This window comes from Thyridium curvatum (genome assembly GCF_004353045.1).
Source record: "Thyridium curvatum strain D216 chromosome Unknown NODE_56_length_292564_cov_84.152122, whole genome shotgun sequence".
Classification (NCBI taxonomy): Eukaryota; Fungi; Ascomycota; class Sordariomycetes; order Thyridiales; family Thyridiaceae; genus Thyridium; species Thyridium curvatum.
In genome coordinates, this window is record NW_022156811.1 from 160,634 (window position 1) to 188,241 (window position 27,608).

Below are 27,608 nucleotides of genomic sequence, written 5' to 3' on the forward strand. Positions count from 1 at the left end.
TGGATTCCCCATCTCGACGCTTCTACTAAGCAAGCCTCCGGACAAGCCTCCTTGTCCACTACTTGTACATAGGTAGAAGCTCTTCACTGCATTGCCCCGCTGCTGATTGCAGATTATTGCCCTTTTCCCTTTTTTTCCCTTTCCTCGTCTATCTGCCTGTCCATCCCTGGCCAATTTTTTCGTTTTCTATCATTCTCCTTACTGACTCTTTTTTTCCCCTTCTCTTCTTCTCTCTCCAGCCGGCACATTGTTCTCGGCAATTTAGCCCTCTGAGACTTTTAGTGAACGCCCGCTGTCAGTGGAGGCGCGACCGTCCATTCCTTATCGCCTCGCCCGAGAAAAAATAAAATAAAATAAAAATAAGCACCAGGGGGGCCCAGACCACGCTGACGAACGCCCCTTTTCGACGTCATCCTGCGTTCCCTGGTTCAATTGGGCCACGACTTCTCAATTAGCAGGCACCCACCACCCCGACCTGAACCAGCAACTCACTCAGCCTCGAATCAGCTCGCCACAGTATCCTCTACAGGAACTCCCTGCGAGCTTCTCCCCTCTGGAGCCTTGATTGGTATCCAGCAAACATAGAGCGACCCCCAACTCATCACGCACTCGAAGGCCGCTTTCCCCTCCTGTTCTGTTCTAGAGGAGGAGGCTTTCGAAGATGCTCACCTTTCGCCGCGCCCTGATCGCGGCTGCATTTTTCCTCACGATATTCTACCTCATGACACGGTCACATTCAACTGATGTCGCAGCACAACCGATCAAGCCGGCCGCGAAGCTCGCCGACAACGCGAACGAGGCAGCAGCAGCTGGCGCTAAGCAGGCCTCGAGTACGGCACCCTCTTCCGAGCCGCCCTCTGCACACCATGGCGCCGCCGGCGCTGGGGTAGCACAGAACGGCCCGCCGGCAGGCCAGCAGAGGCCCATCGTCGACATGTCCAAGATGTCGCTCTACGAGAAGCTGGCCTACCAGTACCCCTACGACGTCAGCTCCAAGTTCCCCGCGTACATCTGGCAGACGTGGAAGTGGACGCCCGCCAACGGCGAGTTCCAGTTCCGCGAGCAGGAGGCGACCTGGACGGAGCAGCACCCGGGCTTCACCCACGAGGTCATCACCGACAACGTCGCCGTGCACCTGCTGCGCCTGCTCTACGCCTCGGTCCCCGAGGTGCTCGACGCCTACCACGCCCTGCCCCTGCCCGTCCTCAAGGCCGACTTCTTCCGCTACCTGATCCTGCTGGCGCGCGGCGGCATATACTCGGACATCGACACGTACGCGATCCGCAGCGCCCTCGAGTGGATCCCCGAGAGCGTGCCGAGGGAGTCGGTCGGGCTCGTCATCGGCATCGAGGCCGACCCGGACCGCCCGGACTGGAAGGACTGGTACAGCCGCCGCATCCAGTTCTGCCAGTGGACCATCCAGGCCAAGCCGGGCCACCCGGTCCTGCGCGAGATCGTCGCCCGCCTGACCAGCGAGATCCTGCGCCGCAAGCGCTCCGGCGAGCTGTCGCGCGTGCAGGACAAGAACGTCATCGAGTTCACGGGCCCCGCCGTCTGGACCGACATCATCTTCGAGTACTTCAACGACGAGCGCTACTTTGACATGGCCACCTCCAAGGGCGCCATCGACTACCGCAACTTCACCGGCATGACCATGCCCAAGCGCGTCGGCGACGTCATCGTGCTGCCCATCACGAGCTTCTCCCCGGGCGTCAACACCATGGGCGCCAAGGACTACGACGACCCCATGGCCTTTGTCAAGCACGACTTTGAGGGTATGTCTTCATCATCTTGGGAGTGTTTTGCGGGAGAGAATCATCAGGTGTGCTGACTTGCGTTGATCATGACAGGTACATGGAAGCCCGAGAGCGAGCGCCACATCGGCGAGGTCACCCAATAGAAGAGTGGCCGTTTCTCATGTGTTATTACTACTACCGACTTTCTACCACTCGAAATCTTTTTTTCTTTTTTTACATCGACAGCAAACATTGCATTGGCCGGGCGTACAGGCGGAGTCTTTTTTTTGTCACACGAATCCTCGGCTGTCCGAAAGTTTTGGTACAGCGACCCTCAAACAGCAGACAAAACGGAGTTTTTTTGTACCATCCAAAGGGTCATCGTTTGATTGTGTCTCGCTGGTCTCCGGGTGTGTGTTCTATTTACGAAAGGGTAGGGGGGGGAAACTCGGAATACAGGAATAGAGTGTATAGAAAAACGGCAGGATGGGCTGACCAGCAAAAGAAGGGAAGCCCCATCCTTGCGTGCGAGAGTCTGCCATCACGGAATGTGTCCTGGTGGGCGGGCCGCGAATACTTTTTAGTAATACAATAAACACTTCATCAAAGGATATGAAGTTTTCTCGAAAGAATCAAGACGTTCCTTTCTGTCAAAAGAGGGTGACGGGGAGAGCTATCTGCTCGTGTGGGCACATCTTGATATATGAGACAACCGAAGGAGCGCGGTCTCTGGCCGGAAGAGAGTTGTGTCTTACCAATAGAGTTTCGAGTCTCATAGCTCCTTGTCAGTTGAACAAGACTCAGCCGTCGTTGCAACACGACAGCTACTACCGCAGGATAGGTATTTTACCCTCGCTGCTTACCCGACAGGCCGCTCGCGGGGAACCGACTTCTCTCTACCAGTCTCACTATCGGTAGGGCTGGACAAGGGAGGGAACGGATCGAGGCGGCTCCAGCACAGGCTCCGACTCCAACTCCGCCAAGCTTTGGTTGTCTCTGTCTGTCTGTAGATGACAGCCGACTCGAGATCAACAATCCCGTCTTTCCCACGGCCCCTTTCCAAAACCCTTGAAGTCGGTTCGTTTCTATTTTCGAAACTGCTCGAAACGACCAGCATGTCAGCCCCGTACCGCTATTGTAACCTTTCCCTTGTTGCAACTCTCTTGAGTGTTGATTATAAAGGAGCAAAAGACTCTGCCTGCATGCCGGATTCGGCGCCAAGCTGCGCCCAGCGTTCCCGCATCTGGCAGCCGTCGCGTCATTTGCTAGGGGGAGAGAGCCCCATCTTCTCCGCATTCTGAGACCTAACTAACTACTCCGCAAGCCTAGTTAGCCTGTGGGCGGGCATCAGCTCCTCAGCTCCTCGGCTTGATGCGGTGCAACTGCTGGTATAAATACTCAAACCCCCTCTTTAGAGAACAAGTAAGGAATTGTTGCAGGAAATCTTGGAAATGCGCACACCAAGTATCGAATTTTGATAATACACCCTTGCGATCCTTCTTCTCGAGCACATCCCTGCCTGTTCCCCGCAGCCTCCATGAGCGTCCGGGCTGCCGGTGTCGCGGCCCGGCCTATGAGGTCACTGCTTCTGTCTGGCTGCAGGAGGCCGCCTTGTTGTGTAGCGACACTCGCGGCGGCAAGGAAGAGCGCCTGTGTACGGTGGTATAGCCGTCCGAAGAATGGCAGGAGTCTGAGTGAGGGCCCGCTCGAGGTGAGTTGCTGGTATTCTACCCTGGCTTCCTGGCTTAGCTGCTCGGCTTCCGAAGACTTGTTGTGTTGGCGGATGGTTGCGCAAGGTGCTCCCTTTCTGCCAGGAGAAAACTTCTCAGGGACTGGTTTGTCTGAGTTGGTCTGGGGCTGTTGCTTGTTTGATCAACTCTTGTCAACCTCGACAGTACGCTGGATGGAAGAACGACCAGAGTCTGTCTAGTACCAAGTCACGCGAAGTCCATGCAGCAACTTACCGCTCTCATACTGACAGCGTAATAGCCTCCATTACTGCCACACACCATACCAGAGCACTTTGCCTCTATCGTCTCGCAATTTGGTGACCGGCCAGCCGTGCTGTGTCGTTCCCCGACCACCGGCCCAGACTCGTTCCGGGACCAAGGCCTGCCAGCTCCCGAGTCTGTCGAGACCGTCTTCACCTACGAGTCCCTCGACAGCGTCTCCAACGCGCTCGCGCACTCTCTCCGGTCCCTCGGCGTCAAGAAGGGCGACCGCGTCGCCGTCAGCCTGGGCAACTGCCCCGAGTTCGCGGCCCTCACCTACGCCATCTTCAAGCTCGGGGCCATCCTCGTGCCGCTCAACCCGACCTTCAACGCCAAACAGGTCAAGGCCGCGCTCACGCACCTCGGCGCCGAGACGCTCATCACCAGCGCCGTCACCGACCTCGCGTACAAGCCCTGCCGCGGCCGCAGCAACCTGCCCCTGCTGCGGTCCCTCGTGCCGGACCTGCGCTCCGGCAGGGTCGAGTCGCCGGACGTGCCGACGCTCAGGAACGTCGTCGTCGTGGACAACGCGCCCTCGCACCCGCTCGTCGACTTTGACCTGCCGGCCTTCCCGTCCCTGACGCCCTTCTCCCTCCTCCTGAGCGAGGCGCACGCCTCCTCCTCCTCCTCCCGCGGGGCGGTCGCGCCGGACTCGCCGCTCTCGCCGGCGGACTGCATCAACATCCAGTTCACGTCGGGCACGACGTCGCACCCCAAGGCCGCGATGCTGAGCCACACGTCGATCCTCAACAACGGCGCCCTCATCGCCGCGCGCATGGCGCTCACCCCGCAGGACCGCATCGTCTGCCCGCCGCCGCTGTTCCACTGCTTCGGCAGCGTGCTGGGGTACATGGCGACGGCGACGACGGGCGCCTCGATCCTCTTGCCCTCGCCGGCGTTCGACCCGGCCGCCGCGCTGCGCATGGCCGCCGACCACCGCGGCACGGGCCTCTACGGCGTGGCGACCATGTTCGTCGCCGAGCTCGAGCTGCTGGCCTCGGGCGAGGTGCTCGCACCCGCGCGGGCGGCGGCGCTGCGGGAGCACCTGCGCACGGGCATCGCGGCGGGGTCCAGCGTGCCCGAGGCGCTCATGCGCCGCCTCTTCGAGGCCATGGGCCTGCGCGACCTGGTCATCTGCTACGGCATGACCGAGACGTCGCCCGTCAGCTGCATGACCGCGCCCGCGGACCCGCTCGGCCGCCGCACGGGGTCCGTCGGGCGCGCGATGCCGCACACCGCCGTCAAGGTGGTCGACCCGGCCGACCGGTCGCGCGTCCTGCCGCTCGGCGAGCGGGGCGAGCTCGCGGCGTCGGGGTACCTCGTCATGCAGGGGTACTGGGCCGACGAGGCGCGGACGCGCGAGGTGCGGGTCTCGGAGCCCGAGGAGGAGGGTGGCAATGGTGGCGGTGGCGGTGGCGAGAGGGTGTGGATGTACTCTGGCGACGAGGCGCGCATGGACGAGCAGGGCTACGTCGAGATCACGGGCCGCATCAAGGACCTCATCATCCGCGGCGGGGAGAACATACACCCGCTCGAGGTCGAGAACGCGCTGTTCCAGCACCCGCTCGTGGCCGAGGCGAGCGTCGTCGGCGTGCCGGACGAGCGGTACGGCGAGGCGGTCGGGGCGTTTGTCATTGCGCACAAGGGCGTCAGGGTGCTCGAGGACGGGGAGGCGAAGGGGGAGGGTGTAGGGGAGGAAGGAAGAGTGCTGAGCAAGGAGGACGTCCGGGAGTGGGTGCGGACGCACCTGAGCTCGCATCTCGTGCCCAAGCACGTCTTCTGGGTCGACGAGTACCCCAAGACGGGCAGCGGCAAGATCCAGAAGTTCATCTTGCGGGACGAGGCGAAGAAGATCTTGGCAGGGGAGGGCAAGTCGTAGGCAGACTGGCTCTTCTCGTGCTACGATGGTCATCTGCGTCTGGTGATATGGGGATCTACTACGTGTGGGAGGCTGGGGAGTAGCATACAATTCATCATTATTAACTACGCTTGCCCTGCTGAATGTTTCTTTCTATGTTTGTCTTTCTTGTATTCAGAGGCACATATGTTCTTGTTTTCGTTCTGTCCCCTGTCTCGACCAAACGAAAGTATCGGCACCATTACCCCCCCTTGCACGACCTAAGGATGCCGACAACAGGAGCGCGCAGTGCTTGCCAACAACCGCCCGCGGGTGCTCAAAGGTCTCGGCGTGCAGCCTGCCGGCGCGGCGCGTCTGTGATAGGCGTGCCTGCCATGCCGCCGGTGGCCAGAGCCATGTAGTTGGCACCACGTTCCTGGACTCGAGTTCGTGTCCGGGCTGGCGAGGACGGAAGCCTACTGGTCAGGGGGGACAATGCAAGTGCTCCGTGTAACCCGTAACAGGCTTGTGCTTCCATACACAGAGTGGTCTGGCAGGAACCGTACATCTGCACCGAGGTCTGGTCAGGCCGCGATGCCATTTGAGGCAGCTCGAGCTCCGTGGTGCCGCTCCGGTCCGGAAAGAGATATCTAGGTGTGACCTGCCACGACGCATTACCCTGTAGGATCGCCAGTGGACTGATGACAGGACAGAGAATCTCATGGGAAACAATTAATACCAGATCTGGGATCACCACTCGCGTGCGTTCTTCACGCAGAGAATGCACAATGTCCATCCTCGACGAACGAGAAAGAGAGAGAGAGAGAGCGCGTTTGTCCATATCCGCTTCGGTGACCTTGACCCGAGACCAATTCCTTACCGGTCAGGCCGGAAAGAAGCCCGTCTGGACAGGATATACAGGATATTAGTACACGGTTCCAAACATGCTCATTTATATCCAATGGCTCCATCTTCAACCCGTCAATCGGATCACCGAGTAGGCTTCATCGGGGGAGAAACATGCGTGACCAGGGTGTGGCTGACCCGGGGGACTGCAAATGCATCTGTGAATGGGTTGTTTGGATCGAGCCCTATCCGAAACAATATTTGGCCTCCCCGAAATGACTATTTCTGCTCGTTTCAGTGACGTGTCTCTGCATGGACTGCGTTTTGACACAAAAATGGAGAGGTGCGCTACCCGAAAAAATAGGGCTGTGGTTTTCTGGCGGTGAGGGAAGCTTGGGAGAGAGTGTTTGGGGGGTACAGGTGCTCGTTTCTTCTTCTTCAAAGAAATCCAGCCGGGAGAGGAAAGAGAAGGGACGAGCACAGCAACAACAAAAATTGTCTCAACGTGCCAGAATTAAGTCAGATTTGGGCCGGGCGGAAAAGGGAGAAGAAAGAAAAGGAAAGCAAAGTGGATGGTGATGGTACCTTTTGGCTCCATCATTTCCCGGCCAAGTAAAACTGGGGACACGATATCACCACGAACCTCGCTCACCGTGGACAACACCGGAAGAAAGAAGCCATGGACGACGACGAGGCGCCTCCGCACCTGTCCAAGACCGGGGCCGACTTTTCCCTGCCGGCCGACTTCGAGGCCAGGGCTGTGGCCCAGTTCGACAAGCTCATTGAGCAGGGCGAGCTCTTCTATGCTCAGTCCAAGGGTGAGGTCATCGACCATGCCGGCTTCAAGGTCAGTAGCACTCTCCATCAGCACCCTAGCCAGGAGCACATCCGCGCCTGCAGATGCCTCCAACTCAGCAGGGCTTGAGTCCTCACCGGTTGTCCCTTTTAAACCGAGCCAAGAACCGCCACAATGCATGTGAGCAAGCAATCCGCTGACACCACCGTCGCACCGCTTCCGGGCTCTAGTTCGAGTTCCGCGCCTCGCCGTCCATCGTCAAGAAGCCAATCCTGGCGCGCGACGCCCCCGAGCGCCGCGGCCAGGGCGGCCCCTTCCTGAACCCGGACCCGGCCTTTGTCGTGGCCGAGCTCGGCGACAGCTACGTCGTCGAGCTGAGCAAGTACGCCATGTACCGGCCGCACTACGTCCTGCACACGCGCCACTTTGCGCCGCAGACGGACGACCTTGACATGGTCGACTTTGCCGCCGCCGTGGCTGTCATGTACAGCGAGAGCGCTGGTACCAGTGGTAACGTCATCACCAACGGTAGCCACCGCCATCATCATGCCAACGGCACCAATGGCAATCACAGCACCAACGGCACCAACGGCACCAACGGCGAGACTATGGGCCCGCCGCCTCCGCCCCCAGCAGCCAAGACCCAGAGACTCATGCTCTACAACTGCGGCTACGACGCTGGCGCCTCCCAGGGCCACAAGCACACCCAGGTCTTTGAGATCCCCAAGCCTTTCCCGCTGTTCCCCTCAAGGGCCGACTCCACAGAGCGTAAGCCCTTTCCCCCTTTCCTCTCTCTCCCTCCCCCCTCGGGCCTCCCACGCGCGCGCACTGACGGAAACACCCATATAGGCATATCCTCCTGCCTCCCCGGCGTGCCCTTCCGGCACTACGCCCTGCGGCTGCCGCCCCGCCCGGGCGCCGAGCAGATGCTCGACGCCTACCGCCGCCTGCTCCAGGAGGTGCGCCTGCTGCAGGAGCTGCACGGCCTCAAGGCGGCGTACAACGTCGTCGCGACGGCCGAGTGGATGTGCCTGATCCCGCGGCGGCGCGGCGGGCTCGACGGCACGGGCGCCAACGCCCTCGGCATGCTGGGCGTCGTCTGGGTGCGCGACGGCGACGAGCGCCGCCACTGGGACCAGCTCGGGCTCTCCAAGCACCTCACGTACCTCGGCGTGCCCAAGGACGAGCGCAAGTTCTCGACGGACCACCGGGACTAGTTCCTCGGGCGAGAAAAGAGAGAGAGAGAGAGAGAGAGAGAGAGAGAGAGAGAGATGACTCTCGAGGAAAGGGGGGAGAAGGTGACGACCACGACGGGGGGGTGGGGGAGAAGAGATAATGAGTGAGACTCCCCTTTCCGGCGGCGACAACAAGGATGTGTTTCAGATGGAGATTGTACGGATGTTTTCCCCTTTCTGCTTTTTTCCCTTGTGCTTCGAAACTTTAAAGATTGGTTCGGCGTTGTACGTGCTGCTGTTTATTTCTTGGCCTTGTGTGTGTTCCGAGACGGGAAAGACATCTGCGAGGATCTGTTACTACGAGACTGGCTTTTAGAATGCGTTGCTTCGCTAGATTTAGAGCCAGAACGGCGCAGGACAGCAGAGAAACGATGGCTAGATAGACCACATTTGGGGGCCCTGTTTTATGATCAGAAAGAATGGAAGACGGGACACAATGCTACAATTTGATCTGCCTCTAGTCTTTTGGCCTGGGTGCCCGCAGACTGGTATCATCTTCCACCAAAGGTTGTATACATATATGCATTGCCACGTCTTCTTCAGCTCACGGGAAGACTGAAACACCCCATGCGCTCTGGCGTCTCGGACGCCTTTGTCATACTCGACCGATGTTGTAGTTCACACTCTCAGCCGCCAACTGGTGAGACGCGACAGGCATGGCAGGAATCACTGTGAGCTCATCTGCCCAACGCCACCAGCCATGCTCCCATATCCAAGTCCGGCGGGAGAAGGCATTGCCCCAGGTCTGCTGGTCCCTCCTTGGTGAGCGACCTGCCTGCCCTGTGCAAGTCCTCATAGCCTCTAATCTTCGCGTCCAGTCTCCATACGCAGACAACCTAGGCACTGTTGCCGGATCCAGCCTCTTCTGCTGGGGGGCTGGCTCCTTATTGGTGCAGTTTTGGGCATTGCTTGCAACCATACTAAGGACTAATGTAATACGTCTCAGTGAACAGAAGCTGACAGTGACCGTCGGGTCGGTCTACCAGGGTGTCCTCAGTTCAGCAGGCTGCTCTCGCGCCCGCTACGGCGAGACGAAGCGACAGTTCAGCCTTATATCAGAATCAGCCACGTCCAGCCTTGGCTTCCGCGAGCTTGCTGAGCGTGTCCTTGTACAGAGCACGCTGTTCGCTGATAATCTGCAGCAGCTCTTCGTTCTGCCGCTTGAGCTCCTGGTCACCAGTGGTCGTCGATGGGGCGCCGGCCGGCTGCTGCAGGGAAGAGATGGCCCTCTGGAGCACGTCATTGGAGAAGCCTGGCGTGTTCATCATGGAGCTGAACGCAGTTTCCTGCGTGAGATCGGCGTCGAGCTGGGCGATTAGCGTGTACTCCTTGCCGGCCTGCGTGGGCTTGACCACAGTCTGGACCTGGACGCCCTTCTGGGCGGGAGGCAGGGGCGACATGATGGCCAGGTTGGTCACAGCGGCGTTGAGGTTGGCGAGCTCGTCGGGCGTGCTGTTGTCGGCCAGGTTCCACCGAAGGATCCTGCCCTTCGGATGTCCCGAAAGAAGGACGGTGCCATCGTAGCTCATGGCGAGACACGTGGCCGGGCCGTGCTCTGGAGCTGCCACACCAAATGGCGACGGTGGCTGCGCTACGGCCGTGCCCACCTCGCCGCTGTGCGAGCCGAGGAGAGGCCTCTCCCCAAGCAGCTCGACCAGGTACAGGGAGCTGTCCTCGGCTGAGACGCACAGGGCGCGCGTGGTCGGGTCCAGCAGGATGGCGAGCGGCACGGAGGGGAAGAGGACGGTGCGCAGGGCGGTGCCGGTCTGGTAGTTCCAGATGATGCAGGACTTGTCCCTGCTGGCGGAAATGCACAGGTTGCTCTCGAGGGCGGTGCTCTGGCTGGCGACGAGGGAGGTGATGGCCGCCCTGTGGTTGGTCAGGCTGCGGTCCGGCTCGTATTCGCCCGGGGACTCGAGCTGGAGCAGGGGTGCGAGCGACCAGACGTGGACGTTGGCGTCCTCAGAGCCCGAGAGGATGTGATAGGGCGTCGCCACGACGCAGGAGACGGCCTGGACGTGGCAGGGTGGTGTAGAGATCAGCCTCCCGGTGCCAGTCTAGGAGCAATTTGTCAGTTGTTCGCCCGGGTCGAGATTTCTGCTCGTCAAAATCAATCATGCTTACCTCCCACAGCATGAGCCTGCCCTCTGCGGTGCCCATGACCAATACATGGCCGGCCAGCGTCAAACATCGTATCCTCTCGGGCAGAGGGATGAAAGCTTCTTGATTGCCCCGTATCCTCGAGTAGACGTGAATGTAGGCCTTCTCATGCTGGGCAGCGAAGACGTGGTTCTCGCTCACGGCAAGGCAGTTGGCGGGAGTGGCGCTCTTCTTGAAAGTGTTCTTGACCGAATAAGTGGGATGTAATGTGTGAGCATAAATGCCGACGTCCTTGGCCACGGCTGTGTTGCTCGTGAGAGGAGGGCCGCAGACCGCGGAGAAGAATTCCTCAGACAGCATGATTCCGGCTCCGACCTGCTTATTCTAGGCAGGCGGTGATGAGCAATGTATCAATCTACGGATGTGAAGACAGTCTTCTTTCTGCCATTCTCAATACCTAAAAAAATTGAGATTCAACTTATGATTGGTTAGCGCACAATCACGGGTGGATCTGACGTTCGATAGTGACCACAGAAGCCGCTCTTCAGCCTCAACGCCACTAATTCGAGTCCTGAAAATGCGCTGACGGGCTTTCCAGGGTTCTGAGTGGTGCTGCTTTGTCCCGCCTCCTTTCGGCGCGAGGACCAGAGCATCCAGCCAAACAATGCAGCACAGTTCTTCTTCCCTCCTAGTTACCTCAAGGTTGCCAGGTTTGCAAAAGAGTGCCAAATCCAGAAAGGGCATGTTCTGGGCTGGATCTTCCATATTTGTCCTATTCCAGGCATTTGAGTATGGGTACCGTTCCCCGTTAACTGTCAGGGACACCAGAACCACATCTCCCTTGCATCACCGAGAAAGGGGACAACGCTCCCAAGTTTAGCACGTCCGAGCGAAGGGAGAGCTTGTGATCCTGAAGAGCTCTAAGCCATACCGCCTCTACGGGTCAGAACTAATTGCCTGATGGTTCGCACGAAGCCACATCGTCATCCGACCCTGGCATGCTGAATCTCGTCCCGAAGGAGGGTGGACTTGAGAAAGACTTTGTCCGTTGTAAGGGTTCAGCCATCTCCTCCCCTGCACAATATTTCCTTCCAGTTGGGACTAGCGCAATGGTCATAATTCCTTTTGATTTTAGGTATGGCTTGCCTACCTGTTCGTCTCAACCCACAGCCAAAAAACTACCTAATTAAAAAAAAAACAGCCAGGTAGCCCAGCCGGAGCCCGAACCCAGGACATCTCCAGACTCCCCATCCGACACAGCGTCTTGTCCAGTCAATGGCTGCGCCCAGCTTCCACTTTTTAGTATAAAGTACCTACCTACCTATCACAAAAGTCAAGGCAGTTTTGAAGCCTCGTGGGGCACAACACAAGGAGCAACCGGAGTGGGAGCTCCCTGAGGCGGCTGCTTTTCCCTCTTCCCCACCCGCCCGCTCGCTCACTCGCTGTTTTGGGTTCCAAGGACAAAACCTTGCCGACACGGCACACCAAAGATACGAAATGTGTGGCGCCAAAAGGACGGAGGCAGAGGGCAAGGTGAGTGAGCATGTGTGCGTGTCTATCTCATATCTCCAGACTCGCCAGCGCAGATGGACGAGCGCCCACTTGACAAGCGGGAGGATCTGCACATCTAGTGATCCCTTACAGCTCAAACGGCCTCCGCCTGCTAGTCTTGAAGGGTTCGAACCGGCTCGTCATCACGCTAGGCAGACCAGTCTTTGGTTCATGCACCTAGATCTCTTTTTGTCCTTAGATTGTGCATATGCTCATTGCTTTTTGTTCGGCCATTCGGTCATCCATTGTCTCGTTGCCTCCAGAAGTTGAGAAAGTTCGGCTGACCGCTGCCGCAGGCCCACGCCCGGTCAGAAACATGTGCGACCTCGTGCTGCTTCTACCCGTGCTCTCAAGGTCCTCCAATTTGCAGGAGATCCTCGTGTCCGCGATTTCTCTTGCTGAAATTGCACCCGCTCCCATCGCGAGCCTGCATATGTTACCAGGCTGGTGGAGCGGCTGCTTCCATCTCAATTTACGAGCCTTGCCACGCGCTGAGTGTGAAATGAGCATCCATCCATCTCAAACAGCAGAACAGACCGACTTCAGGATCCCCACTCACCACAACACACCCCTCATGCCTCATAGGAGCAACAAAGAGGATACGGGAAAAGAGCCAACGGTTGAGGCCGTCCCGAGTGGCTCCCCCTCCCTCCTCTTAGCGTCGCCCTGCCCTCCCCTACATGGATCATCAATGGAGTTGTGGGAACAGATCCATGATCCGCTCGATCGTAGCCTCCACTAGTGACGGGTGTATCTTGGGGAGAAGTGGAATGGCTTTGTTCACCCATGGACCCTGCTATGCCCTCCTGGCCCTAGGTTAGTGTCGGGGAGCTTCCCTTCTTCTTACTTCTCACCTCAGTTCTCTGTTTGCAGCAACCGGACAAACAGCTTTCAGCTATCTTTTGTTCGGCCGGTGGGCCTGACGGGATGGACGATGGATCCTCCCTCACATTGCTTTTCCATTCCACAGCTCAATATCGAGCTTGTGCTCAATCGCACACACACATGTCTCAAGTGGTGCACATGGGTGTCCCGTTGTTTCCTGAAAGTCGCCAAGTCCATGGTGCCCGTGGCACAACATGCACTTCCTTCTCATTGACGTCTCCCCGCATTCCAGTCTTCTATCCACCTCATTCCATCCCTGGGCAGATCATCCCAGGCTCTGTGTGTTTTCCCCAATCATTCCCTTGTCAATGTTAACCGATCTTGTTCTCGTTTACCATGGCGGAAGAAGGGTGTTGAAACATCTCGCCCATCCTGGTCCTTGATCTGTATCTCGGAAGTTGCACCGTCCTTCATCAGCAATACCTTCACCAAAGCAGAGAGCCGTCATCTCCTGACTCACGCTCCAACACACAAGACTGCATGGTCCTGGGAGCGTGTGTAACGACGTCGAGCCTGCAAGGAGCAACGGTTGGCTTGCTTCTGGATCTGTTCACCGCTTCCACAGCATTTCTTGTTTCTGAGCAAGGATGGAGTTTGAAGAGGCAGTCATGGAGTGCAACATCCCCGAGCTCCTTGCTCGTGATCTGGAGATGTCGCAGTCCATCTTCACGTCAAAACACATGACCGCTGGGGCGCCGTCACTGGACACGTTCTCTCACGACGCCTTCGGCCGCTGCCATTCTCTAGGCGGCGACGTCGGGTGCCCGGCTGGCAGGCCGTCGTCACAGCGGCCCATTGCTCGGGTTCAGTCTTCTGGGGCCTTGGCCTACCGCTACTCGGGGGCAAGCAACGACGAGGACTTGCCTCGATTCGGGTCTGTGTCGACAAACAAACACGACTCGTGGGGCTTCAGCAGCGGCAGTCAAAGGTCCCTCGACGACGGCGAGTCTTCCTCTGATAATGCCAGTGAATCGTCGGGAGACGTGGAGCCCCCACCTTTTCGCCATCGCCAGTACTCGGTCACCACCCCAGCAACATCAGTGGCCTCAGCTAGGTGTTCCTCGCTTTCGCACAAGCCCTTCGTTGCGCCTACGTCCAACGACCACAGTGGGAGCTGGCTTGATTTCGAGCCGGAAATTGTCATTCTATCTGACAGTCGGACGAGCATCGAAATGGATACCTCGACCCAGCGACCGCAAACCTCGTCCGCTATGTCGGCCAAAGAACTCAACCGTCTCTCCCAAAATTCGGCTTGGTCCATCCCCATCCCGCAGAGGAGGTCATCTCTCAGCCACCAAGTGACGGTTTTCTCAGACGACGGATCACAAGCCGACCACCTCGAGAAAGCTACTTTGCCCGACGACATGAAAGAGCTACGCATCCCCATCTCGCACACGTACCCGCCAATGCGCCCCTCTTTTGCTAACTCTGGCGACCACATGGCCAACGTCAAGGTCGTCAGGGTGCAGAGCCCGCCGCAGAAGCCAGTTCTCGTGGAGGTGAACCGGCCCTCGCAAGATAGCGAGCGAGCTACGTTGTCGCTACTTCACGATCAAGACGACGCCGATCGCCAGCAAAACGAACGCGCTCTTGCGCTGGCTCCGCCACGCACCTCTCACACGGAGCCCCATGCCGCCATCCAGTCCTGGCTTGACTCTAGCACAGACAGCCCGTTCTTGTCACCCATGGTCTCCGACCGGGCCGTTAGCGACGATCTGGGACGAGGAGTGCCTATCCCTCTGAAGGTGGTTGACAGCCTGAAGACTTCCATCCATGGTTTCCCAGTCACCCTCCTCACGACGAGCAGCTTCTCCATCGAGACAATTCGATCCTACTCGCGCAAGATCAAGATCCCCAGCGGCGTCGATCGCCCAGGCGGCGCCCAAGCCTTCCCCATCTTGCCCATCTCGTCCCCCGTCGCCTCGCGGCGCTTCAAGCTCTCGAAGCTCTTCACTTCCCGCAAGGCCCTCTCCGAAGCGGCTAAGGCGCCCTTCCTCGGCCGCGGAGGTGACCCGAGCCGCCGGAGCAACCGCGCGTCCTTCACCAGCAACGTGCCCACCGCCGCCTTCGCCCGGCTCAAGTGCATCTTCCCCAACGGCTCGGACTACCTCTGCGATGCGCTTTACGCCCACCTGCTCGCCTACAACTACATCTACTCGGCGGCCTCGACCAGCAGGCCTTCCTTCCTCCTTCCGTCCAACGATGATACCCCCGCTCCCAGCAGGCCGGCCACGGCTGCTACCCCCGCTCCTAGCAGGCCGGCCACGGCTGCTACCCCCGCTCCTAGCAGGCCGGCCACGGCTGCTACCCAGCAGCCGTCGCCGAGCATGAGGTCCGACGATGGCCGAAACATTCCTTTCAAGGCGGCGCAGTTCCTCGGCATCCCGAGCGGCAGCGCGAGCGACTACCTGCCCGCCTCTGAGGACGTCAAGCAAGACGAGCAGCAGCAGACCTCGGCCTCTGCGCGCTCCATTCCCCGGTCGGCCACGGCTGGTGGCCAGCCGCCGAGCGGTCGCACCCCCGGCAACCGCGGACCTTCCAAGATGGATACACCGCAGGAGATCCTGGACGGACTGCAGGGCTGCATCGCCCGGCTCGTGGCGACGCTCAAGATGCCTGTGGGCCGGCATGGCGAGCAGCCCAAGCTCACCGCCCACGGACCCCGCGACATCGACGGGCTGTTCCTCAACGCGCTTTGCGAGATTGTGCGGTGCTGCGAGGATATGAACTGAGTTTCTGATATGAGCTGGGGCTGAAGACCGGCCTCGAATGGGGTCATTTCATGATTTGTCTTGCCTGGTCATCGGATCAGGTGCCTTGTCGTTTGGCATTTCTCCTCTTTCTTTCTCACGAAGAAGGCTGGGAGATACATCAAGTTGATAACATTCATAGTTCCATAATACCCTCTTCCCTTTTGTTGCATTTCACCACATTCTCTTTCTGTTTGCTTTTCTTTTTATGTCGATATGACATACTTGCGGGGATGGCAAAGGGCTCTTTGCAACTTGACGGAGGAGTCTAATCAGAGCAAATTGATGGCCTTGAGACCCTTGCTTTGTCATGAATTTCGTGTGGCGTATGGCAAAAAGAGGGATACGGAAATGCAGATCATGAAGAGATTCAACACTTTCTCTAGGCTCCATAGGCAAAAGAACTACATAACGCTACTCTTTCGTGTGATCATGATTCGTCTATATGATGTTGCCCCGCAGGCAGGTCGTGAGAAGGTGCCACCTGCCCTCCAGCCTGCCCCTTCTCGGCCCAGTCATCCATACCGTCACTGGCACTCTCAATCCAACTACCTGCATCTTCACCACCGCGCGCCTCGACAGGATACGACGGATCAACCCTCTTGGCGCCAGCACCTCCACCGCCACCACCACCACCACCACCACCACTGACAAACACGCCCTTGCCTCCTCCTCCTCCTCTGCCCATCCTGGGCCTGGGCGGCTGTGGCGGCATCTCGGCGTAGGGCGAGACGACTCGGCCGTTCATCCTGACGCCCTTGGCGTGGGCGTTGCTGAGGGCGAGCAGGCCGGCGCTGCAGAGCAGCAGGGCCATCATGACGATGGCGCCGGCCTGGGTCTGGTTGCCGCTGAAGGCGGCGACGAGGAAGACGAGCAGCTTGGCGGCGGCCTCGAGGTAGCCCTCGACGTGCGTCTTGGAGCGCAGCCAGGCGCCGGCCGTGATGGCCTGCAGGTCGTCCGACATGCCGCGCAGGGAGACGCTGCGGCCGTCGGGCAGCTCGACGAGCAGGGAGGTCAGGCGCGGGGGCGTGCCGGGCGCGGAGAGGGCTGACGAGGAGGTCGTGGCGGCGGAGGTGGAGGTCAGGTCGGAGGAAGAGGAGAGCGGGTGGCTGTGGCTGTGGTAAGGGCGGCGGTCTGGGCCGCCTTGGTCGTCGTGTCCCGGGTGGTGGTGGCGGGGAGGCGGTGGCGGGTTTGGAGGGACGGGTCTGGGCTTGGGAGGCGCGGAGCGCTGCTTGATAACCCAGATGTTGAGGATGCGGGAGAGCATCAGGGCGCAGAGGAGGCCGAGCCCCCACCAGTCCTGCAGGAGGACCATGAGGACGAGGGCGACGATGGTCAGGAGGGGGCTCAGGAGGTAGAGCAGCTCGGAGAGCCAGCCTAGGTCGGGGGCCTTGGTCTCGGTCCACACCGTCGCCCGCTGGCCTATGGTCTGGCGCCTGAAGCCCCGCCTCGCCGCCCTGGGCAGCATGCCGACGTCGATGGTGACCATCTCGCCGGGCCGGGATATGGAGCGGATGTACTCGATCGTGGCGGCGTTGTTGACAGCGTGCGTCACTCTACGCCCGTCCTTGTCCGTCTCGATGGCGGTGATGGCGCCAGAGCCGGAAGGCCCGCCGCCGCCGGAGATGGTGTCGGCGGCCTGCTGGTAGTGCAGGCCCGGCGCCAGGAGCAGGCTGTCTAGCCATGAGGAGCCGCCGGCGATGGCCGTGCGCTTGGCGACGGTGCTCAGGTCGGCGAGGGCGATCAGGCCGCCGGCGCTCAGAGAGAAGTTCGGGATGGGCTGCTGTGCCCAGTGGGGGAAGCCCTGGAGCGAGCGCCGTAGGTTCTGATCACCGTGTTAGTCCCGGAGCCGGTCAAGTTTCGTCGCGGACGGCGCGGTGGACTCTTTTCGACCCACCTCCATTCTTGGATGTTCCTGGCTCGCTATGGAGCTTAACTACAGTGCTTGCTCGGCACTTGTTATTGTATTTGAGGGACCGGGCAAGTCCCGGCTTTATAGATGGATCGAGAGCTTGTCCATTAAAGCCTTCTCTTCTGTTTTTGGCCTGTGGCTTCTTTCCCAGACACGTTTTGCAATCATAGGTAGGCGAGCAACAGGGCTGTCAGATGTGATGGGCAGCAAAGGAGGGGTTGGCGGAGCAACCTCAAATCCCACGATGATCTCTCCTGTCTGGGGATGATGCGATCAATCTCCTTATACTTGTATTAGAATTTGGACACATTGCCGCAGCTGGTCAAAATCTCACGATGCTGTAGCCCATGTGAGCTTCTGACCCGCCTTGTCCTACGGTATGAGCCATCATTCATTTCGAGACGGGAATTCGTGACGTTTGCGGATGGGACGAATACTGACCCGACCAGGGACCTTCCATGCCCATCACTTGACCAATTGCGATTGCCGTCAATCAGATGCCTGCGACGGCACCAGAAAGGGAAGGTGGGGCGGCAGCGACAAGAGAGGCACGAGCCAGGCGGAGCCCACAGCGCCAACGGCTAACTTAGGTAGGTGCGGTGCCTATCATCCGTGCATTTGTAGGTACCGCGTAACTACTGTAGGTACTTCAATTCGGCGGAGGCGTCATGTGACGAAGCTTTTTCACGATCCGATCCCGTCATTGAACCTGCATTGGGTACCCCGACATCATCGACAGGGACGCGGACGGACGACACGACGCTCGAGATCCGGCACAGCACCCCGTTGAAATATCGTCTCAACGATGAGCATGCCCCATTGAGGGCATTCCCGGCCTCGCTTTCCCGGACTCTCTCTCCCCATCCACCGACACCTCCCAACAGGTTACCCAAAGATGCGGCCTCGACTCACCCTGCGCCGCCTGCTCCAGCGGCCCGTGAGGCGATGGGCCGGCTCCTCTCGCCGATTCACCCAGAACTCGCCCTCCTTCAGCCGCGGCCGGCCTCAGTTGCCCTTCCTCGGCATCCCGCTGTCCACCCGCCAGCAGTTCCGCTACCTCACCACCGAGCGCAAGCAATGGATCCGCTACGAAGTGCTCCTCAGCCTCAAGTACACCGTCTACATCTGGGCCATGGTCAGCTGTGTCACCATCGCCGCCTTCGCCGTGCAGCAGGAGTGGCAGGAGCGCGAGCACCCCACGCCCCCCGAGTGGAGCTACATCACGCGCATGCGCATGCGCGGCGCCTTTTTCGAGCTGAACCGCAAGGACGTCAGCCGGACCGACTACGTGCAGGTTTTGCAGATGCTCCTCGATGTACTGGAGAGGCTGGAAAACCCAAAGATCGACGGCGCCGACATCGCCGAGTCCGGAGTGGGTGGCATCGTCGGCGAGGAGGCTGTCAGGGCATTCCCGGGAGCCAAAGACCTCAGCAAGAAGAGCGAGCAGTGGAGAAGGGGATATTTTGAGACACTTCTGGCCGCTGCCCAGGCTGCGGAACACGTCGAGGGCTGGGTCAAGGATAGGACGCGAGGCATAGTCTTCCCCCCCGAGGTCGTCATCGGACCGTCCAACCCCAGACCGAAGCCTATACCCCCAGGAGCCAAGAGCGCACCGAGAGAGGAGGACTGCGACCCCATGTTCCCTTCGCCAGCACAGCTATACAACAAGCTCATGTGCACTGACGGCCTGACCCGGAGACAGCACCTCGAGACTGTCCTCTCTTTCGCCTCGTGGGCGGCTTACAGGGAGATGCCTCTGGCGTCTAGCCTGTACCAGAGCGCACTGTACATCGCTCTGCCGGAAGAGGAGGCTTCAAAGATCAACGTCGAAAAGTGGGTGCAGAGTCTGTCGCGCAGCGGCCTCACCACCTCACCATCCTCCAACATTCTCGAGGCCCTGACGGGCTACGCCACCTATACCGCGCGGAAGGGCGACGTGTCCGATGCTCTGCCGCTCTTCATCACTTTGCTCAAGGCGCGCCAGTCCCTACCGGATACCTCGCCCAAGGTCCTCGCTGACCGGGCGTTGGAGGCGGGCGAGAACGAGAACTTGGCGCAGAAAACACTGCACGCAGTCAAGGCCTTCGTGAAGCCACCGGTGTACCCGCCACCGCCCAGCGACGGCACAGAGCTTCCGGTCCGTGACGAGAAGGAGCGCTGCCAGGAAGCTGCGCTTCACTTGCACATTGGAGAGATCATGTACACGGCGCGAGACTCTGCCCGGGAAGAGGGAGTCGCCTGGACGAGAGAGGGCGTGGACATCGCAGAGGAGCAGCTGCACAAGCTTGGCTCAGCGACGAAGAACATCACCGCCAAGACTACATGCCGCGAGTGCTTGGCCACTGGACTCGAGAACTGGCAGACCATGGTGGCGAGGCTGGCCAAGGAGGAGCAGGAAAAGAAGGGCTCTGCGCAGAAGTCGGGCTGGTTCGGTCTCTGGAGAGACGGCAAGAACGAGGCGGCGGAAGGCAGGTGGGCCGCGGAAGAGAAGGTCGCCAAGGACAGGTTACGAAGAGCTCAAGACCTGTTGGAGGACCCCGAGGCGCCGGTTCGAGGCGCGAGTTCTATACTTCACGCATAGTCTGGATTGTGTGTCGGCTCCAAAAAGTTGTATTATATGTACAAGGCGTGAGTTCTAAGCGATTCACGAACTTAAAATACTGGGCGTATGTATCTCCACAAAGGGAGGAAGGAAGGATATCACACAAATTGAGTCCTATTCTCGGATGAGCTCTGCAATCACTCGGTCAAGGGCGGTTTTATTAAGTCAACAACCGACACGCCCTTCATATCTTTCAAGGGTTCATAAAAATCTGTAGTTGAAGGGGAAAGAAAGCTACGGTTCTCAAGGCTCGAGTCCTGGCCGTCACTTAAATGAAGGCCTCGCTTCTGATACCCTCCGGTCCGCGGGGGGGTGCATCCTGCTCCTTCAACATGCCGGCGCCGCCCTCGACAGGTTCAACACCAAAAGCACCACTCTTGCCACCCACAACCTTCTCAAAAGCAGGGTCCTCAGTCGTACCACTGCCCTCGGCAGCAGAAGCCACTGGCTTCTTATTCTCGTCGTTGGGCCTGGCAAAAGTAACCTCGGGCTTGTTGTTCCACTCGGCCTCGCCCCAGCCCGACGACGCATCATAGTCCCCGTCCTGCTGCTCGCGGCCCGGGTCCGTGTACTCGACGCACATCTCCGGGTTGCGGAAGCCCTCCGGGTCCCGCGCGGCCTCGTCGAGGAAGTCGAGCACCAGGTCGCGCGCCGAGACGAACGCCGTCTCGGTGTAGTACAGCTCGCCGCTGGCGTAGACGGGGCAGCCAAAGTCGGTGAAGCGCACCGTCAGGGGGTTGCCCGCGGCCGCCGAGATGGGCGTGCCGACGGGCTGCTCGCAGCAGATGTAGGCACGGGCGCGCTGTTTTGTATTTTGAAAGACACCGGTCAGCCAAGTGCTTTGCAGGGTTTCTCAAAGGGGGAGGAGGGGGCTAAGATGCCGCCGTCCCGCAAACTCACCTCCTTGAGGAACGTCTTCAGGCCCTCGACCTTGACCTGCGCGACGTCGTAGAAGCCGGCGACGACGGCCAGGCAGCCGAGGCGCGCGCCCCAGTCCCGCCAGCTCTGCTCGCAGTTGAGAAACTCGGTGACCGCGTCGGCGCCGTCGCCGAGGCCGACGACGTCCAGCACGGCGCCCTGCTTCATGCCGGCCAGCACGTCCCGGAACAGGCTGCGCACGTGCGCCAGCCGGTCCTCGTGGCCCGGGACGGCGTGCGCGGCCGGGTCGTACCGCAGGCCGTAGTGCACGGCGCTCTTGCGCGGGACCTGGTGCCGGGTGGGCGGGTTGAGCGCGCGACCGCCCTCGGGCCACCAGAAGAGCTGGCCCGTGTTGGCGAGGACGACGGCGGGCGGCTGCTGCTGTTGCTGCTGCTGCTGATCGTCGCCGTCCTCATCATCATCATCATCGGGGGACGAAGAGGGAGGAGAAGAGCGCAGGCGGCGCACGGCGGAGACGAGGGAGCCCGCGTCGATGCCGCCCTTGCCGCCGATGACGCGGTGGGCGAGGACGCCGAGCTCCTGCTCCGACTCGCCGACGATGAGGACGACGCGCGAGGCGGTCGTCAGGTCGGGCGAGACAAAGATGGGGACGTGGCGGTCCTTGGGGCCGGCACCCAGCGGGAGCCGGATCTTGGCGAGGCCGAGTTCCTTGAGGCGGTCGTGGACGATGACCTCGACGGCTTCTTTTCGAGGGTATGAGACCAGATACCTACAGTGTGGCTTGAAGGATATGACGTACCGTTCATGGCAAAGCGTTGGCGATCGTTCCAGCGCTCGTTCTTGGTGAGGAAGTACTTGAAGTAAAACCTCGGGTCCTTGCTGTTGCGGATCTCATCTTGCTCGTTGATGAAGTAGCTGTGAGTATCACGGTCAGCTTCTGGATTCTATCGAGAGATAGATGTGTCCCTGGATTTGGACAAACTCACCCAAGCTCCTTGAGGTCTGGAGGGAAGTACGGATCAGGCGGAAGACCTGAGAATCGACGGCGAAACATCCTTGTCAGTGACGAGTTCAGGTATGAGATGTGTAGTCGAAGTTAAAGTTGGTGCGTGGAAGAGGGGCGAAGAGAGGGAGAGCTTTGAAGGAGATGTAAAAGAAGTTGGGTTGTGGTTGAGGTGAAATGGAAATGAGGACCAGCTCAAGCCACCAAAGATGTTTGCTTGGGTCGTACGAGGATCTTTGTGCAAACCTGGCAAATGGACAGTGAAGACTCTGTGGGTTTGATCGTCATGATTGTTATACATTGTAAAAGTATTGTTGCTACACGGAGTAGCAAACCGCTTCCTCCAGGTTCTTTCCTCTGCCACAAGCGACTCCTTCCTTCACTGCATCTTAGAAACTTGAGGTAACCAGAGCCACTCGCCCAAATTGGATACTCATTTTTGAGCATCACTGTCGAAGACGCAAAGCAGATAGATGGGCTTCTAGCCCATCATGCCCTTGTGCCAATTGCCTCCATCCAGCATATCCATCCAAAGCCACCTCGGGTCCTCTACCAACTGGCCTTCTTCACACCAGGCAGTCCTCCCTGCAACGCCTGCATCCTAAAGTTGAACTGCAGACAAACAAACGTCAGTAAAGAGGCCTTCTCTATTTTGTGACAGACCAGGGCTCCTCTCCATATCCTCAGCGCCGCTCCCACACTTCTCCTGACCACTCTCCCCAAACCTCGTCTGATCGCCAAGAAACACAGACGTAGACAACGCAATCGAGAAACTTACCCTCGACATCTTGAAATCCCTCAGGATACCCCTACTCTTCCCACCCAGTATGCACCGGTTCCGGATCTGCGTCGGCCGCGTGTAGCAGTGCATCTGCGTCAGCTGCAGCTGCGCCTCGGCCCTCGTCCTCGTGGGCAGCGTCGTGTTGCGGATGATGTAGCGCAGCGCTTGCCTGCAGATACCCATGTGTCAGTCGAGCAGATTCCAAGGAGAGTTCGTTCCATTGAAGCACCAGGCCATCTCTTTTCTTACCTCTGCGTCTCGGCCTCGGCAAAGGCCTTCCGCTTCGAGTGGTCGCGGATGACCCTGATGTTGACAAATGAGCCAATGTCGAGCTTCTTGGCCCGGAACATCGACATTTTGACGGATATTCGGCTTGCGCACTCCTCCAGTCCTTTCTTGCGTGGTCTTATCCAGATCGGAAGAGGTCGCGCGATGCACCACCAGATCTAAAGTTGATGATGGGGAATTTTCGGTATCACGATAAGAGACCCACGTGACACCCCTGACAGCCTCTTTCTCTCCAAGGGCCAGAACCAACCGAGACGCCAATTCATCAACCTCGACCGTTCGAGGTTTGCGAGGAGATTCTCTATAGCTGAGCCAATTAAGGTCTTCCGTGGCTTTAGACAAGCTTTGATTCGCGAACAATGTGATATCTCATGTTGTGTTGGTAAATACTACGCCTTGAAGCTATCTACAAATGTGGTGTATAAGGAAACAAATGAACCCGCGGAAATGGCATTGAAAATGCGATTTTGTAAAAACCCCCACCCATTCCCTTTATAAACTCCCTTGCCGTAAGAAGCTCTGGAACAAAAAAGAGGAAGAGAGAGAGATCTATTACATAACCGGAATACCATCGTACTCGCCATATCCAAGGGCAAGGTTCATGTTTTCTGCACACACGAGCATTAGCAAGGGTATTCATCAAGCGAGGGAAAGAAGTGAAGGACTGGGAAAGAAAACTTACGCAGACACTGCGTAGCAGCACCCTTAAGCAGGTTATCGATGGTGGCGCACACCACAACGCGCTTGCCCGAGCTGTGGACAGCAAAGCCGCCAATCTCGACACCGTGCTTGCCGCTGATGGCCTTGACCAGCGGCGCCTCGCCAACGACCTTGACGAGCTTCTCGCCAGCGTACCGGTCCTGGTAGATCTGGCGGATGTCTCGCGAGTTCATGGTCTTGTTCAGGGGGATGCTGATGGTGTGGTGGATGCCCTGGAACCAGACGGCGACGTGGGGCATGAAGGCAACCTGGACGCCCAGCTGGGCGCTGATCTCCTTCTCGTGAATGTGATCCGTCAAGCTGTAAGGAATGATGTTGTTGGTCAGGTTCTCGACGTCGTTCTTGGGGGAAGGCTTGGTGCCGGCGCCCGAGTAGCCAGAGACACCAAAGATGGTAGGCTGGCCGCCCAGGTGCTCGAGCAGAGGGGCAATGCCGAGCTGTGCGGCGGTGGCGTAGCAGCCTGGGTTGGAGATCCGAGTGGCATCATGGATGTTCGAGCGGGGGACCAGCTCGGGCAGACCGTAGGTCCACGTGTTGTCGAAGCGGTAGTCGGCTGACAGATCCACAATCACACTCTTGTGCCCAGAGGCCTTCCGGCCCTCATTGACCGCATCAACGTAGGGCTTGCAGACTCCATTGGGCAGCGCCATAACCCAGCAGTCAATGTCGCCTCGCTTCTCCATCTCGACGATGTCCTCGGGGCTCAGGTTCTCGTAGATAATGTCGCTCTTGTCATAGCCTTCGAGGGGTTGACCAGCAAGCTCGCGGGAACTGACATGCCTCAACTCCATGCTGGGGTGAGAGTTGATGAGGGCAATCAGAGATTGGCCAGTGTACCCACGAGCACCAATCAGAGCCACCCGGGCGGGCTGCTTGTTGGTCGCGTTCTTCTTACCCAGGGGCGGGTTAGGGTTGGTCATGATGGGGTTGTGGCCGATGGAGTATGCCCTGGTGCCCTTGGGGGCTTGAGTGGCCGACCTGTGCTGCCATGAGGTCCTGGTCATGGTAGAGAAGCCACGCGCCTGTTGTGCTGCGGCACGGGGGGCCTGAGCCTGGGCGGCGTTGAGGGCGGCACGCTGAAGTCGGGCCTCGAGGTTCGAGTCTCCCAGCATGGACCTGCCGTTCTGTGTGAAGTCATTCATGAACTGGACGACCTCATTGCCATCCTCAACACCGTACCAGAACAAAACATTGCCGTTGCGCGCAACACTGCCGTCGGCCTTGTCGAAGAACCAGGTCAGGTTCTCGTCATTCTCGTTGACGGTCCAGACAAGCTTGGGGAAATCCTTCTTAATGGCAGAGAAGATGTTGTCGGCAACGTTACTAAGCCATCCAGACTTGGTGATGGTCAGGGTGGCCAGAGTGGCGTGTGCCCTCTCTGCGTTGGGCGGGAAGACGACCGCAAGAGCGTTCATCTGGTCATCGTAGTAGGCCTTGAAGGGGTTCTCCTTCAGGAACTCGATGTACGTGTCGACCGTCTTGCTGGCATCCGGGCCGTCACGATCACGGATGAGCACCTCCTTGAGCTGTTCAATGTCGCTGAACGAGGAGATCTTGTCAGTGGTGAGCAGTTTGGTGCCTCGTCGGATGAGGGTACCAGCACCAGAGTCGGTGAACAGCTCCTTGTGGAGGTCCTGAGGGTGAATAATAGCCACACTGGAGGTGCGCGGCAGAGTGTCCAGGAGGTCCTTGATCTCCTTAATCTTGAGGCGGGTGCCATACTTGCACCACGACTGCGACATGTACCAGTCAAACTCCTCGTCCAGATTGATAGCAGAGATCTTGCCACCCTCGCCGTCGAAGAGACCACCCTTCTCGGAGAGATAGACGACCTTGAGGGGCTCCAGTGCACGGGCGAGCTCGGCAGCAGCGACATCGGCGTTGACATTGAGGAGCTGTCCCTCGGGCGTCCAAGCCAGCGAGGTCAGGACAGGCAGGCAGCGGTGGTTAATGGCCATCTCGATGGCCTCGGTATTCACTTTGTTGACCTTGCCAACGAGTCCCCACTTCTCCTTGTTCAGATAGTCGGCATAGAGGACGCCGGCGGTGATGGGACGGACGTGGATGCCGTAGTCCTCGAGGCGCTGGGTGAGCTTGAGGTTCTCCTCCAAGAACAGCTTGCGAGCGACGGAAAGAGTCTTGGCATCGGTCACGCGGATTCCCTCTTCAAATTGAGGCTCGATTCCTGCATCCTCGAGCAACTTGTTGAGTTGAGGGCCGGCGCCATGGACGACGACAGGGTACAGGCCGACATGGTAGAGGAAGGCAAGACTGGCGCAGAGCTCATCGAGATAGTCGGTGAGGATGGCTCCGCCAACCTTGATGACGGCGAATTTCTGGGACGAGACGGACGTGAAGTGGGAGAGGTACTGCTGGGCCTCGCGCTTCGAGCCAATTGAGCTCAGGGCCTGGATCATGAGTCCTCGCGTGCTAAGGTCGGTGAACTGGCTAGCGGAGCTCGAAAAGGCCCGGCTCTGCTGCAGAGCACGGAAACCATGCCGGGCGGGCACAGTCCGCAACTGGGATCTGGGGAGAGCCTTGGCTCGCACGCAGCGGCGAGCACCCGCTCGCAGAGCAGCAGATGCCGTGGACAGCATGGTGGAGAGGTGAAAGGTGTCGAGTGTTCCTCGGCAACGGAGAACGGCGGAGGCGCTCTAGATCCCACACTGGCCCCGAGGCCAGCACAGTTCAATTGAAAAAGGTCAACCTGAGGTCAGCTCCGGCCGGTGGCTGACTGGGGGATCTGGTGCTCTTCAAGTAAGAAGAGAGAAGGGTTCGCGGGAGGGAGCCGGTTCACGACGGGGGTCGAAGTCGGAGGTGGGAGTCATAAAAACTGCTAATTCTGCTGGGGAGCGGTATATTTTGCGGAGGAGGGGCATCAGATAAATTTCTAGCTTGCGCAGCACCGAAACCGCTTCCCACTGGAAGAGCGAGCAGGCTGCATGATTGGTCCACCACGCCTAAATTTTGCACCACTTCAGCGCGCTATGGCCTGGTTGTCGCCCCAGAGGAGCTCGGTATGCTGGCTTGTCTTGCAACTGTAGTAACTTCCAATCCTGGAGGCTCCATCAGCCCGTATCCATCTGTGAGGCTTTATATCGCAACAAGGAAATACCTCGCGAGGTATTTATCCTTACAAGATCGGCATGGGGCAGTGTTTGTCGAGTAAATGCCTCGCCTCCCAAGGTGAAGCGGGAAATGAATATGAAGAAGCAATCGCATGGCAGAACTAACTGTCCCGCGCAGAACAATTGACAGAGCATTGTGCAAGTGCGTTTGCCATGCGATAGGCAACAAAGTGGCCAGAGAGAATTACACACAGGCAAAAGAGTGCGTCCCAAGCGTTCCAGCAGGCAAAAAGTAAGGCAGTACCATGTGAGTAATACAGAGTCTATGTTCATTATCCAGCGCGAATGAGGCAAGAAGGAACTCGAGAAAGATAGACCTCTCCAAAGAGGGTCCTTGGTAATTATTCGAGTATAAACGCCTTGCCTTCCGTCATACATACAGGTTGCGAGGAATCCGTTCGTTTGAGTTGCCACCGGGACATGATCTCATTCCAACATCTGGTCGTTTGCCATGTCGGTGGCTTGTCAAAGGAAAAGAGCCCGTCCAAATCAGAAAAAAACTCCGCAGTGCCAATTCCATAGACAACAACCAGTTCCAAGCCAGGCAGGAACGCTCAACCCGCCGGAC

The 27,608-nt window shown here is 58.8% G+C and overlaps 9 protein-coding genes across 9 annotated transcripts; 5 read left to right on the forward strand and 4 right to left on the reverse strand.

The window, feature by feature from the left end:
- Positions 1-721: 721 nt before the first annotated feature.
- E0L32_008474 (uncharacterized protein) lies at positions 722-1,900 on the forward strand (the record flags this gene model as incomplete). The annotated part of the gene is made up of 2 exons (XM_031143332.1): positions 722-1,775; positions 1,851-1,900. 2 exons carry the CDS (start codon positions 722-724, stop codon positions 1,898-1,900), a joined length of 1,104 nt encoding a protein of 367 aa, XP_030992299.1.
- A 1,373-nt stretch (positions 1,901-3,273) lies between these two features.
- Positions 3,274-5,606, forward strand: E0L32_008475 (uncharacterized protein; the record flags this gene model as incomplete). The annotated part of the gene is made up of 2 exons (XM_031143333.1): positions 3,274-3,447; positions 3,726-5,606. 2 exons carry the CDS (start codon positions 3,274-3,276, stop codon positions 5,604-5,606), a joined length of 2,055 nt encoding a protein of 684 aa, XP_030992300.1.
- A 1,483-nt stretch (positions 5,607-7,089) lies between these two features.
- On the forward strand, positions 7,090-8,423 carry E0L32_008476 (uncharacterized protein; the record flags this gene model as incomplete). Its single annotated transcript, XM_031143334.1, has 2 exons — positions 7,090-7,257; positions 7,437-8,423. 2 exons carry the CDS (start codon positions 7,090-7,092, stop codon positions 8,421-8,423), a joined length of 1,155 nt encoding a protein of 384 aa, XP_030992301.1.
- A 1,079-nt stretch (positions 8,424-9,502) lies between these two features.
- Positions 9,503-10,901, reverse strand: E0L32_008477 (uncharacterized protein; the record flags this gene model as incomplete). The annotated part of the gene is made up of 2 exons (XM_031143335.1): positions 9,503-10,498; positions 10,566-10,901. The coding sequence occupies 2 exons, from the start codon at positions 10,899-10,901 to the stop codon at positions 9,503-9,505; spliced, it is 1,332 nt and encodes a 443-aa protein (XP_030992302.1).
- Positions 10,902-13,564: 2,663 nt separating this feature from the next.
- Positions 13,565-15,709, forward strand: E0L32_008478 (uncharacterized protein; the record flags this gene model as incomplete). The annotated part of the gene is made up of 1 exon (XM_031143336.1): positions 13,565-15,709. One exon carries the CDS (start codon positions 13,565-13,567, stop codon positions 15,707-15,709), a length of 2,145 nt encoding a protein of 714 aa, XP_030992303.1.
- A 448-nt stretch (positions 15,710-16,157) lies between these two features.
- E0L32_008479 (uncharacterized protein) lies at positions 16,158-17,630 on the reverse strand (the record flags this gene model as incomplete). Its single annotated transcript, XM_031143337.1, has 2 exons — positions 16,158-17,552; positions 17,625-17,630. 2 exons carry the CDS (start codon positions 17,628-17,630, stop codon positions 16,158-16,160), a joined length of 1,401 nt encoding a protein of 466 aa, XP_030992304.1.
- A 904-nt stretch (positions 17,631-18,534) lies between these two features.
- E0L32_008480 (uncharacterized protein) lies at positions 18,535-20,220 on the forward strand (the record flags this gene model as incomplete). The annotated part of the gene is made up of 1 exon (XM_031143340.1): positions 18,535-20,220. One exon carries the CDS (start codon positions 18,535-18,537, stop codon positions 20,218-20,220), a length of 1,686 nt encoding a protein of 561 aa, XP_030992305.1.
- Positions 20,221-20,509: 289 nt separating this feature from the next.
- E0L32_008481 (uncharacterized protein) lies at positions 20,510-22,174 on the reverse strand (the record flags this gene model as incomplete). Its single annotated transcript, XM_031143341.1, has 4 exons — positions 20,510-21,043; positions 21,142-21,863; positions 21,920-22,035; positions 22,107-22,174. 4 exons carry the CDS (start codon positions 22,172-22,174, stop codon positions 20,510-20,512), a joined length of 1,440 nt encoding a protein of 479 aa, XP_030992306.1.
- A 758-nt stretch (positions 22,175-22,932) lies between these two features.
- On the reverse strand, positions 22,933-26,509 carry E0L32_008482 (uncharacterized protein; the record flags this gene model as incomplete). Its single annotated transcript, XM_031143342.1, has 4 exons — positions 22,933-23,073; positions 23,154-23,493; positions 23,749-23,800; positions 23,875-26,509. The coding sequence occupies 4 exons, from the start codon at positions 26,507-26,509 to the stop codon at positions 22,933-22,935; spliced, it is 3,168 nt and encodes a 1,055-aa protein (XP_030992307.1).
- Between the last annotated feature and the right edge of the window lie 1,099 nt (positions 26,510-27,608).